The 15,704-nt window shown below is 62.1% G+C and overlaps 1 protein-coding gene across 1 annotated transcript; it reads left to right on the top strand.

Annotated features, from left to right (window-relative positions):
* The first annotated feature begins 273 nt into the window (after positions 1-273).
* LOC133626086 (UPF0598 protein C8orf82 homolog) lies at positions 274-15,053 on the top strand. The gene is made up of 3 exons (XM_062002718.1): positions 274-279; positions 10,569-10,629; positions 14,532-15,053. The coding sequence occupies exons 1-3, from the start codon at positions 274-276 to the stop codon at positions 15,035-15,037; spliced, it is 573 nt and encodes a 190-aa protein (XP_061858702.1). The 3' UTR covers positions 15,038-15,053.
* Positions 15,054-15,704: the final 651 nt, after the last annotated feature.

The raw sequence follows: 15,704 nt of genomic DNA, 5'->3' as shown, positions 1-15,704 counted from the left end.
GGGACACGGTGTGGGTACAGGGATGGTGAGGGGACATGGTGTCCGGGCACAGGGATGGTGGGGGGCCACAGTGTGGGCACATGGATTGGGAGGGGCACAGTGTGGTCATAGGGATGGTGTGGGACATGGTGTGGGTACAGGGATGGTGAGGGCACACTGTGGGCACAGGGACAATGAGGGGACACGGTGTGGGCACAGGGACTGCGTCGGACATGGTGTGGGCATAAGGATGGTGTGGGACAAGGTGTGGGCACAGCGATGGTGTGGGACACGATGTCGGTACAAGGATGGTGTGGGACACGGTGTGGGCACAGTGACAATGAGGGGACACGCTGTGGGCACAGGGATGGTGTGAGACACAGTGTGGGCACAGGGATGGTGAGGGTCACAGTGTGGGCACAGGAACAATGAGGGTCCCATCCCAGTCTCATCCCACCCCTGGAGTCCCATCCCAGTCCTATCCCATCCCATCCCATCCCACCCCTGAGGTCCCACCCCTGGGATCCTATCCCATCCCAACCCTAGGGTCCCATCCAGTCCCATCCCATCCCATTCCATCCCACCCCTGGGGACTCATCCCACCCCTGGGGTCCCATTCCATCCCATCCCAACCATTGGGTCCCATCCCAAATCTGGGGTCCCATCCCACCCCAACCCTGGGGTCGCATCCAATCCCAACCCTGGGGTCCCATCCCACCCCTGGGGTCCCATTCCATCCCACCCCTGAAGACTCATCCCTCCCCTGGGTTCCCATCCCATCCCACCACACCCCTGGGTTCCCATCCCATCCCACCACACCCCTGGGGTCCCATCCCAACCCTGGGGTCCCATCCAATCCCACCCCTGGGGTCCCATCCCATCTCAACCCTGGGGTCTCATCCCACCTCTGAGGTCGCATCCCACCCCTGCGGTCCCCTCCCATCCCACCCCTGGGGACTCATCCCACCCTTGGGGTCACATCCCATCCCACCCCTGGGTTCCCATCCCATCCCAACCCTGGGGTCACATCCCATCCCACCCCTGTGGTCGCATCCCACCCTTGGGGTCCCATCCTAGTCTCAATCCACCCCTGGAGTCCCATCCCAGTCCTATCCCATCCCATTCCATCCCATCCCACCCCTGGGATCCCATCCCATTCCATCCCATCCCACCCCTGGCGTATCATCCCATCCCAACCCTGGGGTCCCATCCAGTCCCATCCCACCCCTGTGGACCCCTCCCACCCCTGTGGACCCCTCCCACCCCTGGGGTCCAATCCCACCCCTGGGGACCCATCCCAACCCTGGGGTCCCATCCAGTCCCATCCCATCCCACCCCTGGGGTCCCATCCCACCCTTGGGGTCCCATCCCATCCCAACCCTGGGGTCCCATCTAGTCCCATCCCAACCCTGGGATCCCATCCCACCCCTGAGGTCGCATCCCACCCCTGGGGTCCCATCCCATCCCACCCCTGGGGACCCATCCAGTTCCCATCCCACTCCTGGGGTCCCATCCCACCCCTGGGGACCCATCCAGTCCCATCCCACCCCTGGGGTCCCATCCCACCCCTAAGTTCCCATCCCTGGGGTCCCATCCCAACCTCCGGGTCCCATCCCACCCCTGGCTCCCACCCCTGGGGTCGCATCCCACCCCTGGGGTCCCATCCCAGTCTCATCCCACCCCTGGAGTCCCAATCCAGGTCCCATCCCATCCCAACCCTAGGGTTCCATCCAGTCCCATCCCATCCTATTCCATCCCACCCCTGGGTACCCATCCCATCCCACCCCTGGATACCCATCCCATCCCACACCTGGGGTCCCATCCCAACCCTGGGGTCCCATCCCATCCCATCCCACCCCTGGGGACCCATCCCAACCCTGGGGTCCAATCCAATCCCATCCCACCCCTGGGGTCCCATTCCATCCCACCCCTGAAGACTCATCCCACCCCTGGGGACTCATCCCACCCCTGGGGAACTATCCAACCCTGGTGTCCCATCCAGTCCCATCCCACCCCAGGGGTCCCATCCAGTCCCATCCCACCCCTGGGGTCTCATCCCACCCCTGAAGTCCCACCCCTGGGGTCCCATTCCAACCTCAGGGTCCCATCCCACCCTTGGGGTCCCACCCCTGGGGTCCCATCCAGTCTCATCCCACCCCTGGAGTCCCATCCCAATCCTATCCCATCCCACCCCTGAGGTCCCACCCCTAAGGTCCCATCCCATCCCAACCCTAGGGTCCCATTCAGTCCCATCCCATCCCATTCCATCCCACCCCTGGGGTCCCATCCCATCCCATCCAACCCCTGGGGACCCATCCCAACCCTGGGGTCCAATCCAGTCCCATCCCATCCCACCCCTGGGGTCCTATCCCACCCCTGGGGTCCCATCCCATCCCACCTTTGGGGACTCATCCCACCCCTAGGGTCCCATCCCATCCCAACCCTGGGGTCCCATCCAGTCCCATCCCAACCCTGGGATCCCATCCCACCCCTGAGGTCGCATCCCGCTCCTGGGGTCCCATCCCATCCCACTCCTGGGGACTCATCCCACCCCTGGGGTCCCATCCCATCCCACCCCTGGGGACTCATCCCATCCCTGGGGTTCCATCCAGTCCCATCCCAAACCTGGAGTCCCATCCCACCCCTGAAATCCCACCCCTGGGGTCCCATTCCAACCTCAGGGTCCCATCCCACCCTTGGGGTCCCACCCCTGGGGTCGCATCCCACCCCTGGGGTCCCATCCCAGTCTCATCCCACCCCTGGAGTCCCATCCCAGTCCTATCCCATTGCACCTCTGAGGTCCCACCCCTAAGGTCCCATCCCATCCCAACCCTAGGGTCCCATCCAGTCCCATCCCATCCCATCCCACCCCTGGGGTCCCATCCCATCCCACCCCTGGGGTCCCATCCCATCACCCCCTGAGGACTCATCCCACCCCTGGGGTCCCGTCCCATCCCACCCCTGGGGTCCCATCCCATTCCACCCCTGGGGACCTATCCAACCCTGAGGTCCCATCCAGTCCCATCCCACCCCTGGGGTCTTATCCCACCCCTGAAGTCCCATCCCTGGGGTCCCATTCCAACCTCAGGGTCCCATCCCACCCTTGGGGTCCCACCCCTGGGGTCGCATCCCACCCTGGGGTCCCATCCCAGTCTCATCCCACCCCTGGAGTCCCATCCCAGTCCTATCCCATCCCACCCCTGAGGTCCCACCCCTAAGATCCCATCCCATCCCAACCCTGGGTTCCCATCCCATCCCAACACTGGAGTCCCATCCCATTCCACCCCTGGGGTCCCAACCCGTCCCATCCAGTCCCATCCCAACCCTGGGGTCCCATCCCAGCCCTGAATTCCCATCCCTGGGGTCCCATCCCAACCTCAGGGTCCCATCCCACCTCTGGAGTCCCACCCCTGGGGTCGCATCCCACCCCTGGGGTCCCATCCCAGTCCTATCCCATCCCACCCCTGAGGTCCCACCCCTGGGGTCCGATCCCAACCCTGGTGTCCCATCCTATCTCACCCCTGGGGACTCATCCCAGCCCTGGGGTCCCATCCCATCCTACCCCTGGGGTCGCATCCCAGTCCTATCCCATCCCACCTCTGAGGTCCCATCCCTGGGGTCCCATCCCATCCCTGGGGTCCCATCCCATCCCACCCCTGGGGTCCCATCCCATCCCAACCCTGGGGTGCCATCCCACCCCTGAAGTCCCATCTCTGGGGTCCCATCCCAACCTCAGGGTCCCATCCCAGTGTCATCCCACCCCTGGAGTCCCATCGTAGTCCTATCCCATCCCACCCCTGAGGTCCCACCCCTGGGGTCCCATCCCACCCCTGGGGTCCCATCCCTCCCCTGTGGTCCCATCCCAACCCTGGGGTCCCTTCCAGTCCCATCCAACCCCTGAGGTCCCATCCCAACCCTGGGGTCCCATCCCATCCCACCACTGGGAACTCACCCCACCCCTGGGGTCCCATCCCATCCCATCCCACCCCTGGGGACCCATCCCATCCCAACCCTGGTTTCCCATCCCGTCCCATCCCACCCTTGGGGTCCCAACCCGTCCCATCCAGTCCCATCCCAACCCTGGGGTCCCATCCCACCCCTGAAGTCCCATCCCTGGGGTCCCATCCCCACCCCTGAAGTCCCAACCCTGGGGTCCCATCCCACCCCTGAAGTCCCACCCCTGGGGTCCCATCCCACCCCTGGGGTTCCATCCCTAGGGTCCCATCCCATCCCAACCCTGGTGTCCCATCCAGTACCATCCCATGCCATCCCACCCCTGGGGTCCCGTCCCAGCCCTGGGGTCCCGTCCCAGCCCTTGGTGCCGCAGGGTACCGGTGGGGCTGCCAGGGTTGATGATGCACAGCACCCGTGGGCAGCAGTGCCGGCGGCCCTCGGCCAGCGCCCGCCGCAGCTCACTCCGCGCCAGTGCCCAGCAGCGTTCGTCGTCCAGGTAGTAGCCGAGCTGCACGACCCCAGCTCGGCGATGGTGGCCGAGTACAGCGGGTACTGCAGGATGGGCATCAGCACCCGCGTGCGAGAGGGCGCCGAGCCCGTCACCAGCAGCTTCAGGATTGTTTGAGGGCACAGGCATGGCATGATGGGGGGCGACGGGGGGCTGCGGACACGATGGGGGGGGACACGGGGATGGTGAGGGGAGAAGGGGATGGTGAGGGAACACGGGGGTTTTGGAGGGGAGAAGGGGGTGGTGAGGGGACACAGGGATGGTGAGGGGAAAACGGGGTTGGTGAGGGTAAAAGGGTTGGTGAGGGGACACAGGGGTGGTGAGGGGAAAATGGGTTAGTGAGCGGACACGGGGGGCGTGAGGGGACACGGGGGGGTGAGGGGACACGGGGATGGTTAAGGGAGTAGGGGATAGTGAGGGGACACAGGGGTGGTGAGGGGAGAAGGGTTGTGAGGGGAGAAGGGGATGGTGAGGGGACATGGGGGGGGTGAGGGGAAAAGGGGCTCGTGAGGGGACACGGGGCAGTTGAGGGGACACGGGAGTGGTGAGGGGAGAAGGGGAAGGTGAGGGGACAAGGGGGTGGTGAGGGGACATTTGGCAGGTGAGGGGACACGGGGGTCGTGAGGGGACACGGGGGGTTGAGGGGACACGGCGGGGGTGAGGGGACATGGGGATGGTGAGGGGACACGGGGATGGTGAGGGGAGAAGGGGGTGGTGAGGGGAGAAGGAGGTTGAGGGGAAAAAGGGGTGGTGAGGGGACACGGCGGGGGTGAGGGGACACTGGGATGGTGAGGGGACAAGGGGGTGGTGAATGGACACGGGGATGGTGAGGGGACAATGGGATAGTGACGGGTACAGTGTGGGCACAGGGATGGTGAGGGGACATGGGACTGGTGAGGGGACACAGCGGGTGGTGAGGGGAGATGGGGATGGTGAGGGGAGAACGGGGTGGTGAGGGGACACGGGGATGGTTAGGGGACAAGGGGATAGTGAGAGGACACAAAGGTGTGGGCACAGGGATTGTGAGGGGCACAGTGTGGGCACAGGGATTTTGAGGGGACATGGTATGGGCACAGGGATGGTGTGGAGCACGGTGTGGGCACAGGGATGGTGTGGGACACTGTACATGGACAATGAGGGGACATTGTGTGGGCATAGGGACGGTGTGGGGACACAGTGTGGGCACAGGGATGGTGAGGGACATGGTGTCGGCACAGGGATCATGAGGGGACATGGTGTGGGCACATGGATGGTGAGGGGACACAGTGTGGGCATAGGTAAGGTGGGGGGACACGGTGTGGGCACAGGGACAATGAGGGGACACGGTGTGGGTACAGGGATGGTGAGGGGACATGGTGTGGGTACAGGGATGGTGAGGGCACACTGGGCACAGGGACAATGAGGGGACACGGTGTGGGCACAGGGACTGCGTCGGACATGGTGTGGGCATAAGGATGGTGTGGGACAAGGTGTGGGCACAGTGATGGTGTGGGACACGATGTGCGCACAAGGATGATGTGGGACACGGTGTGGGCACAGGGATGGTGAGGGGCACAGTGTTGGCACAGGGAAAATAAGGGAAGACAATGTGGGCACAGGGATGGTGAGGGGACATGATGTGGGCACAGGAACAATGAGGGTCCCATCCCAGTCTCATCCCACCCCTGCAGTCCCATCCCAATCCTATGCCATCCCACCCCTGAGGTCCCACCCCTGGGGTGCCATCCCATCCCAACTCTGGGGTCCCATCCAGTCCCATCCCATCCCACCCCTGGGGTCCGATCCCATCCCTAGGGACCCATCCCACCCCTGGGGTCCAATCCAGTCCCATCCCACCCCTGGGGTCCCATCCCATCCCACCCCTGGGGACTCATCCCACCCCTGGGGTCGCATCCAATCCCAACCCTGGGGTCCCATCCCATCCCACCATTGGGGTCCCATAGCACCCCTGAAGTCCCATCCCACCCCTGGGGTCCCATCCCATCCCACCCCTGGGGTCCCATCCCACCCCTGGGGTCCCATCCTATCTCACCCCTGGGGACTCATCCCACCCCTGGGGTCCCATCCCATCCTACCCCTGGGTCCAATCCAGTCCCATCCCATCCCACCCCATCCCACCCCTGGGGTCCCACCCACCCCTTGGGACCCATCCCACCCCTGGGGTCCCATCCCACCCCACCCCTTGGGACCCATCCCAACCCTAGGGTCTCATCCCATCCCAACCCATCCCATCCCACCCCTTGGGTCCCATCCTATCCCAACCCTGAGGTTCCATCCAGTCCCATTCCATCCCACCCCTGGGGTCCCATCCCATCCCACCCCTGGGGTCCCATCCCACCCCTAAGTTCCCATCCCTGGGGTCCAATCCCAACCTCCGGGTCCCATCCCACCCCTGGCTCCCACCCCTGGGGTCGCATCCCACCCCTGGGGTCCCATCCCAGTCTCATCCCACCCCTGGAGTCCCATCGCTGTCCTATCCCATCCCACATCTGAGGTCCCACCCCTGGGGTCCCATCACATCCCAACCCTTGGGTCCAATCAAGTCCCATCCCATCCCATTCGATCCCAACCCTGGGGTCCCATCCCATTCCATCCCATCCCACCCTGGGGTCCCATCCCACCCCTGGGGTCCCATCCAGTCCCATCCCAATCCTGGGGTCCCATCCCATCCCTGAACTCCCATCCTTGGGGTCCCATCCCAACCTCAGGGTCCCATCCCAGTGTCATCCCACCCCTGGAGTCCCATCCCAGTCCTATCCCATCCCACCTCTGAGGTCCCACTCCTGGTGTCCCATCCCAACCCTGGGGTCCCATCCAGTCCTATCCCATCCCATCCCACCCCTGGAGTCCCATCCCATCCCAACCCTGGGGTGCCATCCAGTCCCATCCCAACCCTGGGGTCCCATCCCACCCGTGAAGTCCCATCCCTGGGGTCCCATCCCAACCTCAGGGTCCCATCCCAGTGCTATCCCACCCCTGGAGTCCCATCGTAGTCCTATCCCATCCCACCCCTGAGGTGCCACCCCTGGGGTCCCATCCAGTCCCATCTCATCCAATTCCATCCCATCCCATTCCATCCCATCCCACCCCTGGGGTCCCATCCCATCCCACCCCTGGAGTCCCATCCCATCCCACCCCTGGGGTCCCGTCCCAGCCCTTGGTGCCGCAGGGTACCGGTGGGGTTGCCAGGGTTGATGATGCACAGCACCCGTGGGCAGCAGTGCCGGCGGCCCTCGGCCAGCGCCCGCCGCAGCTCACTCAGCGCCAGTGCCCAGCACCGTTCGTCGTCCAGGTAGTAGCCGAGCTGCACGACCCCAGCTCGGCGATGGTGGCCGAGTACAGCGGGTACTGCAGGATGGGCATCAGCACCCGCGTGCGAGAGGGCGCCCAGCCCGTCACCAGCAGCTTCAGGATTGTTTGAGGGCACAGGCATGGCATGATGGGGGGCGACGGGGGGCTGCGGACACGATGGGGGGGGACACGGGGATGGTGAGGGGAGAAGGGGGTGGTGCGGGGAGAAGGGGATGGTGAGAGGACACAATGGTGAGGGCACAGGGACGGTGAGGGGACACGGTGTGGGCACAGGGATGGTGTGGGGAACAGTGTGGGCATAGGGATGGTGAGGGGAGACGGGGATGGTGATGGGATACGGGGGTGGTGACGGGAGAAGGGGCTGGTGAGGGGACATGGGGATGGTGAGGGGGCACGCGACGGTGAGGGAGAAGGGAACGGTGAGGGGAGAATGGGACGGTGAGGGGACACGGGAGTGGTGAGGGGAGAAGGGGTTTCTGAGGGGATATGGGGGGGGGTGAGGGAACATGGGGATGGTGAGGGGGCACGGCGACGGTGAGGGGACACGGGGGTGGTGGGGGGACAAGAGGGTGGTGAGGGGAGAAGGGGCTGGTGAGGGGACACGGGGGGGTGAGGGGATAAGGGGTTGGTGATAGGAGAAGGGGGTGGTGAGGGGACACCAGGATGGTGAGGGGAGAAGGGGATGGTGATGGGAGAAGGAGTTGCTGAGGGGACACAGGGGGGATGAGGGGACACGGGGAGGGTGAGGGGAGAAGGGGGTGGTGAGGGCAGAAGGGGGTGGTGAGGGGAGAAAGGGGTGGTGACGAGAGAAAGGGATGGTTTGGGGAGAAGGGGATGCTGAGGGGAGAAGGGGATGGTAAGGGGAGAAGGGGAAGGTGAGAAGACACGGGGAGGGTGAGGAGATACGGGGGTTGTGAGGAGAGAAGGGGGTGGTGATGGCAGAAGAGGTTTCTGAGGGGACACGGGGGCGGTGAGGAGACACGGGGGTGGTGAGGGGAGAAGGCGATGGTGAGGGGACACGGGGGTGGTGACGAGAGAAAGGGATGGTTTGGGGAGAAGGGTATGCTGAGGGGAGAAGGGGATGGTAAGGGGAGAAGGGGAAGGTGAGAAGACACGGGGAGGGTGAGGAGATACGGGGGTTGTGAGGAGAGAAGGGGGTGGTGATGGGAGAAGAGGTTTCTGAGGGGACACGGGGGCGGTGAGGGGACACGGGGGTGGTGAGGGGAGAAGAGGTTTCTGAGAGGACACGGGGGGGGGTGAAGGGATACAGGGGCGGTGAGGGGACATGGGGGTGGTGAGGGGAGAAGGAGTTGCTGAGGGGACATGGGGCTGGTGAGGGGACACGGGGGGGTGAGGGGAGAAGGAGTTGCTGAGGGGACATGGGGCTGGTGAGGGGACACGGGGGGGGTGATTGGATAGGGGGGTGGTGAGGGGACACGGGGGTGGTGATGGGACACGGGGACGGTGAGGGGACACGGGGGTGGTGAGGGGAAAAGGTGATGGTGAGGGGACCAGGAGGTGGTGAGGGGACATGGGAGGGGTGAGTGGACACGGGGACGGTGAGGGGAGGAGGGGATGGTGAGGGGAGAAAGGGATGGTAAGGGGACACGGGGGTGGTGAGGGGACACGGGGATGTTGAGGGGAGAATGGGATTGTGAGGGGACACGGGGGTGGTGAGGGTAGAAGGGGATGGTGAGGCGACACCGGTATGGTGAGAGGATAAGGGGATGGTGAGGGGAGAACGGGATGGTTAGGGGACACGGGGGTGGTGAGGGGAGAAGGGGATATTGAGGGGACATGGGGCTGGTGAGGGGATGGGGGGGGGTGAGGGGAGAAGAGGATGGTGAGGGGAGAAGTGGATGGTGAGGGGAGAAGGGGATGGTGTGGGGACACGGGGATGGTGAGAGAAGAAGAAAAATGCTTTTCCCAAGTGCCTTCGGGTGACATGGGACGGTGAGGGTGGGGGGCACCCACAGGGGAGGGGGCACCCCAGGAGCACCCATGGGTGGGGAGGGGGTGGGGTGGGACAGGACACCCATCAGAGTCCAGAGATGTATAAAGAGAGTTATTAATTAGAAGCCCCTAATTATCAACCCAGATGCTGATTTCTCCTCGGGGTTGGGGGGGCCATGGAGGGGAAGGGGGGGGGGGTCCCCAAAGTGGAGGGTCTTCAAGGTGGGTGTCACAAGGAAGGGGGTCCCCAAAGTGGTGGGTGTCCCCAGGGGAGGGGTCCCCAAAGTGGGAGTTCTTAAGGTGGGAGGGGTCCCCAAAGTTGAGGGGGATGTCTCCAAGGTGGAAGGGGGGGGGGGGGTCACTGAATGGGAGGGTGTCCTTAAGGTGAGGGGTCCCCAAAGTGAAGGGAGGCGTCCCCAAAGTGGGAGTCCTTGAGGTGGGGGGGGTCCCCAAGGTGGGTGTCACTAAGGTGGGGGTGTCCCCAAAGTAGGGAGGGAGGGTCCCCAGGGTGAGAGGGGATCCCCAAGATGGGTGTCCCCAGGGGGAGGGGAGGTCCTCAAGGTGGGTCACCGAGGTGGGGGGGTCCCCAAGGCGCAGGGGGTCCCCGAGGTGGATGTCACAGGGTGAGGGGGGTCCCGGGGTGGGGGGACCCCCAGCGCTACCTCCCAGCTCTGCTCACTGCCAGGCGTGGGGAGGAGGGGGCACAGGGGGAGAGTGGGGGGTGACACCGGTGTGTGGGGGGGTCCCCCAGGGCCGGGAGGGGTCCCCACTTCCTCTGTTCCCATTTAACCCTTTCCCCCCCTCAGCTTTTTTATTTCCCCTCTCTCTTTTTCCCCTTTTTCCCCCTTTTTTTCCGTTTCAGCCTTTTATTTATTATGAAGCCGACTCCGAGCATCTCCCCGAGCCCCCCCACCCCCGCGGCTGTGGGACCCTCCCCGCGCGTGGGCCGGGGGCGTGGGGGGGGGGGGGGATCCAGATTGGGGGGAGGGGTCCAGAGGCACCACCCCCCCGCCCCTCCCCCCACGGCGTGTGAATAAAAAGCGTCTGGCTGGTGCTGCTCGTTCCCTCTGGAGCCCGTCAGTGGGGGGCTACGGGGGGCTATATGGGCTATGGGGGGCTATATGGGCTATAAGGGGGCTATGGGGGGCTGTAGGGGCTATGCTGAGGCTATGGGGGGCTACCAAGATACTATGGGGGCTATGAGGAGGCTATGGGGGGCTATATGGGCTATAAGGAGGCTATGGGGGGCTATGAAGGGGTTATAGGGGATATGAAGGGGCTATATGGGCTATGGGGGGCTATATGGGCTATAAGGGGCTATAGGGGCTATGAGGATGCTATGGGGGCTATGGGAGCTATGAGGGGTTTATAGGGGCTATGAAGAGACTATGGGGGGCTATGAGGGGGCTATAGGGGCTATGAGGATGCTATGGGGGCTATAGGGGCTATGGGGGGCTATGAAGGGGCTATAGGGACTATGAGAAGGCTATGGGGGGCTATGAAGGGGGTATGGGGGCTCTGAGGAGGCTATGGGGGACTATGAGGGGGCTATAGGGGGCTATGAAGGGCCTATAGGGACTATGAGAAGGCTATGGGGGGCTATGAGGAGGCTATGGGGGGCTAGACGGGGCTATAGGGGCTATGAGAAGGCTATGGGGGGATATATATGGTGTCTATAGGCTTCGGGGATGCCTATAGGGATATATGTGGGTGCCTACAGAGTTATGGGGGTGTCTGTATGGTCATGTGTGTGTCTATAGGGATACGTGTGTGTGTGTCAGTAGGGTTATGGGGGTGTCTATAGGGATATATGTGGGTGCCTATATGGTTATGGGGGATGCCTATAGGGATCTATGGGGGTGTCTATAGGGTTAAGGGGGTGTCTGTAAGGTTATGGGAGTGTCTCTAGGGGTACGTAGGAGTGTCAGTAGGGTTATGGGGGTGTCTGTAGGGATACATGTGGGTGTCTATAGGGTTAAGGGGGTGTCTGTATGAGTGTCAGTACAGTTATGGGATGTCTCTAGGGATATATGTGGGTGTCTATAGGGTTAAAGGGGTGTCTGTAAGGATCCGAGAGGATCCCCAATGGATCCTGGGCAGAACCCCCCAAAAAAGACCTCAACGGACCCAGGACAGAGGCTGGATGGATGCTGGATGGATCCCAACCGGATCCCAGCACAGAACCCAAACAGATCCTGGACAGTCTCCCCCAAAAAGACCTAAATGGACCCAGAGCAGAGGCTGGATGGATCCCAAATGGATCCCGGGCAACCTCCCCCTCCCCAAAAGGCTCTGAATAGACCCAGAATATAGCCTGGATGGATCCCAGCCCAGAGACAAAACAGATCCTGGATAAACCTCCCCAAAAAGACCCTAAATGGACCCAGGACACAACCTGGATGGATCCCAGCCCAGAGACAAAACAGATCCTGGACAAAACCCCCCCAAAAAGGCCCTAAATGGACCCAGGGCAGAGCCTGGATGGATCCCAGACAAACCCCCCCCTCCCCAAAAGGCTCTAAATGGACCCAGGACACAACCTGGATGGATCCCAGCCCAGAAACAAAACAGATCCTGGATAAACCCCCCCAAAAAGACCCTAAATGGACCCAGGACACAACCTGGATGGATCCCAGCCCAGAGACAAAATAGATCCCGGACAACCCTCCCCCCAAAAGACCCTAAATGGACCCAGGGCAGAGCCTGGATGGATCCCAGACAACCCCACCCCCCTCCCCAAAAGGCTCTAAATGGACCCAGGACACAACCTGGATGGATCCCAGCCCAGAGACAAAACGGATCCTGGACAAAACCCCCACAGAAAGACTCTAAATGGACCCAGGGCAGAGCCTGGATGACCCCTGGATGGATCCCAGCCAGATCCCATTTGGCCCTTGCACCTGCTTTGGGATTTTGAGGCTTTCCCCCTTTTTTTCTGCAGCTTTTCCTCGATGACACCAAAGTGAAGAACTTCATCACTTGCTTCAAAGGTACTGGGATCCCCCCAAAACCCCCCCAAATCCTCCCCCTCAAAAATGACCCCTCAAAATGCCCCCAAAAACCAAAATCCCCCCAAAATTATCCCCCAGATCCTCTCTGACCCCTTCCAAAGACCCAAATCCCACCCTAAAACCCCCACAAATAAGCCTCCCAAATCCTCCCAAAAAACCAAACCCCAACTCCCCCTGACCTCAAAAGCCCCCAAATCCCAACAATCCCCCTCAAATCCCCCCAGAGCATCCCAAAACCTCCCAAATCCCCCCCAAAAAGCCTCCAAATTCTCTCCAACCCCCCCAAAAATGTCAAAATCCACCCAAACCCCCCAAAATATCCCCCCAAACAATCCCCAAAGTCTCCAAATCCCCTCAAATCACCCCAAAAAACACAAAAGCCCCCCAGAAACCCCCAAATCCTCTCCAGCCCCCCCAAAATAAATCCCCCGAAAATCCTCAAAGCCCCCAAATCCCCCCCAAAAAACCCCAAATCCCCTCCAACTCTCTCCAAAAGCAATCAAAATCCCCCCAACCCCCCCAAATCTCCTCAGAACCCCTCCAAAAAACCAAATCACCCCAAAATCCCTCCTCCCCATCACCATTCAGTAGCGTTTTAGCCTTAATTAGGGTCTTTAATTAGAGACTCATCTTTATTTGGGGTCTCATCTGTATTGGGGGGGCTGTGGAGTGGGGAGAAGATACTCTCATCCCCTTCATTGCCTTTGTAGGTGCCAAAACATCCTCCTCTCAACCTAATTTGCATATTAATCACCGCCTTAATTAACCACTTCCTGCCCTTAATTGCTCCCAGGCACTTGGTAACACTGATCCCTACTCACCCCCCCCCCCCCCCCCCCCCCAACCTCCCTCAGCCCCTTCAAATCGCTTTCCCATTAAGGAACACCCCCCTTTCTCCGGTGTTAATTAGGGGAGGGTTAATTAACGAGGGTGTGAGGTTAATTAACGTTGCCTTCCTCACTCACCTGGAGCTGAACCCCGGCAGCCTCTATGGGAGGGTTCATTATGGAGAATTGGGGGTTAGTTAGGAGGGTTGGGGTTAATTAGGAGGGTGGGAGTTAATTAGGAGGTTTAGGGGTTAATTAGTGGGGTTACTTAGGGTCCATCCTGGCAGGTATCACCTTCCTCTTCCTCACTCCCTTAGCAGTGGTTGTTCTGAGCAGCTTTAATCATGAGAGGACTGAGGGTTGGAGGTTAATTAGGAGGGTTGGAGGTTAAATTAGGAGGGTTGGGGTTAATTAAGAGCACTGGGGGTTAATTGTGGGAAGGGGTTATCCCAGCAAATGTTGCCTTTCTCATCTTCTTCTTCCTCACCCTCCCTTAGAATCGCAGTGGTTGTTTTGAGGGGGTTAACCATGGGGGGACTAGGGGTTAGTTAGGGGCGTTGGAGGTTAATTAGGGGGATTGGAGGTTAATTAGGAGCACAGGGAGTTAATTCAGGGAAGGGGTTAATGATGGTTTATCCCAGCAGACGTTGCCTTCCTCCTCCTCATCTTCTTCCTCACCCTCCCTTAGAACCGCAGTTGTTCCAAGGGGGTTAATCATGGGGACACTGGGGGTTAGTTAGGGGGGGCTGGAGGTTAATTAGGAGGGTTAGGTTAATTAGGAGCACACAGAGTTAATTGTGGGAAGGGGTTAATGATGGTTTATCCCAGCAGACGTTGCCTTCCTCCTCCTCTTCTTCCTCACCCTCCCTTCGCAGCCCCGCAGCGGCCGTTCCCAGCGGGCTAACCACGAGCGGCGATGCGGCTTAATTAAAAGGGGGGGCTGTTAATTAAGGAGAGGCGCGGGTTAATGAGGGTCCATCCCGGCAGACGTGACCTTCCTCACGTTCTTCTTCACGCGGCTGGAGCGGAACCGCAGCGGCCGCTACGAGCGCGAATTCCCGTTCGTGTCCCGCTGCGGCGCGGAGCGCAACCTCCTGCGCTGCGAGCACAGACCCATCGTCTTCACCCGCCTCCTGCCCCCGGCCGCCTCCTCCTCAGCCTCCTCCTCCTCCCGCCGCGCCGTGCTGTCGTTCTGCGGCGGCGGGGAGCGGCTGGCCGTGCCGTTCCGGCCCGAGGCGCTGGTGATGCTGCCGGAGAACGGGCGCTTGTACCACCCGGCGCCGGGCCGGGCGGGGGGCGCGGGGCCGGTGCGCTCGGCGCTGGCTCTGGAGTGGGGGTCCCGCTTCGAGTACGAGCAGGGGCCGGAGCAGCCCCCGACTCACTTTTGGTGGGAGGGGAAGAGGTATCGGCTCACGGGGGAGCTGGTGCAGCTGCTGCGGGGAGGGGAAGGGGCGGGGGAGGCGGAGAGCGGCGGGGCCGCGGGGCGGGGGTGAGGCTTGGAGGGGGTGGGAAGGGGCATTGCATGGCCCCGGGCGAGGAGGAGGAGGAGGCAGAGCTGGTGTTCAGCCACACCGTGTGGCTGATGCTGTGGTGAGGTGCCACAGCACCTGTGCCGGTGCCAGGGATGTGGGTGTTGTGTGTGGGTCCCCCACTGTGCTATTAAAGGTCTCTGGCAATTGAAATGAGCCTAGAGGTGATGGGTGCCACTGCAGCAGTGTGGGTGCAGCTGTGGAGAGGTTGGTGCTGCTATGGTGAGGTTGGTGCAGCTGTGGTGGGTGACACACGGTGCTACTGCCACAGTGTGGGTGTCCCCACGGGTGCTGCCACGGTGACAGTGTTGCTGCCACACTGTGGGTGCCACTGTGGTGATGTTGGCTGGTGTGTAGAGGGAAGGGAAGTTCTTCAGAGGGATGTGGCCATGGGCTGAGGTTGCCTGAGGGCAAGGAGCCAGCAGCGTGCCCAAGGGGGCAAGAAGGCCAGTGGCAGCCTGGCTGGGCTGAGCAGTGGGGTGGCAGCAGCCCCAGGGCAGGGATTGTCCCCTGTGCTGGGCCCTGGGGAGGCTGCAGCTCCAGGGCTGTGCTCAGTGCTGGGCCCCTCACTCACTGCCACAGGGACACTGAGGGGCTGCAGGGAGAGAAGATGCACTGGGAAGCTCTGGGC

Source organism: Colius striatus, chromosome 9, assembly GCF_028858725.1.
Source record: "Colius striatus isolate bColStr4 chromosome 9, bColStr4.1.hap1, whole genome shotgun sequence".
Lineage (NCBI taxonomy): Eukaryota > Metazoa > Chordata > Aves > Coliiformes > Coliidae > Colius > Colius striatus.
This window is presented reverse-complemented; position numbering and strand designations above follow the sequence as displayed.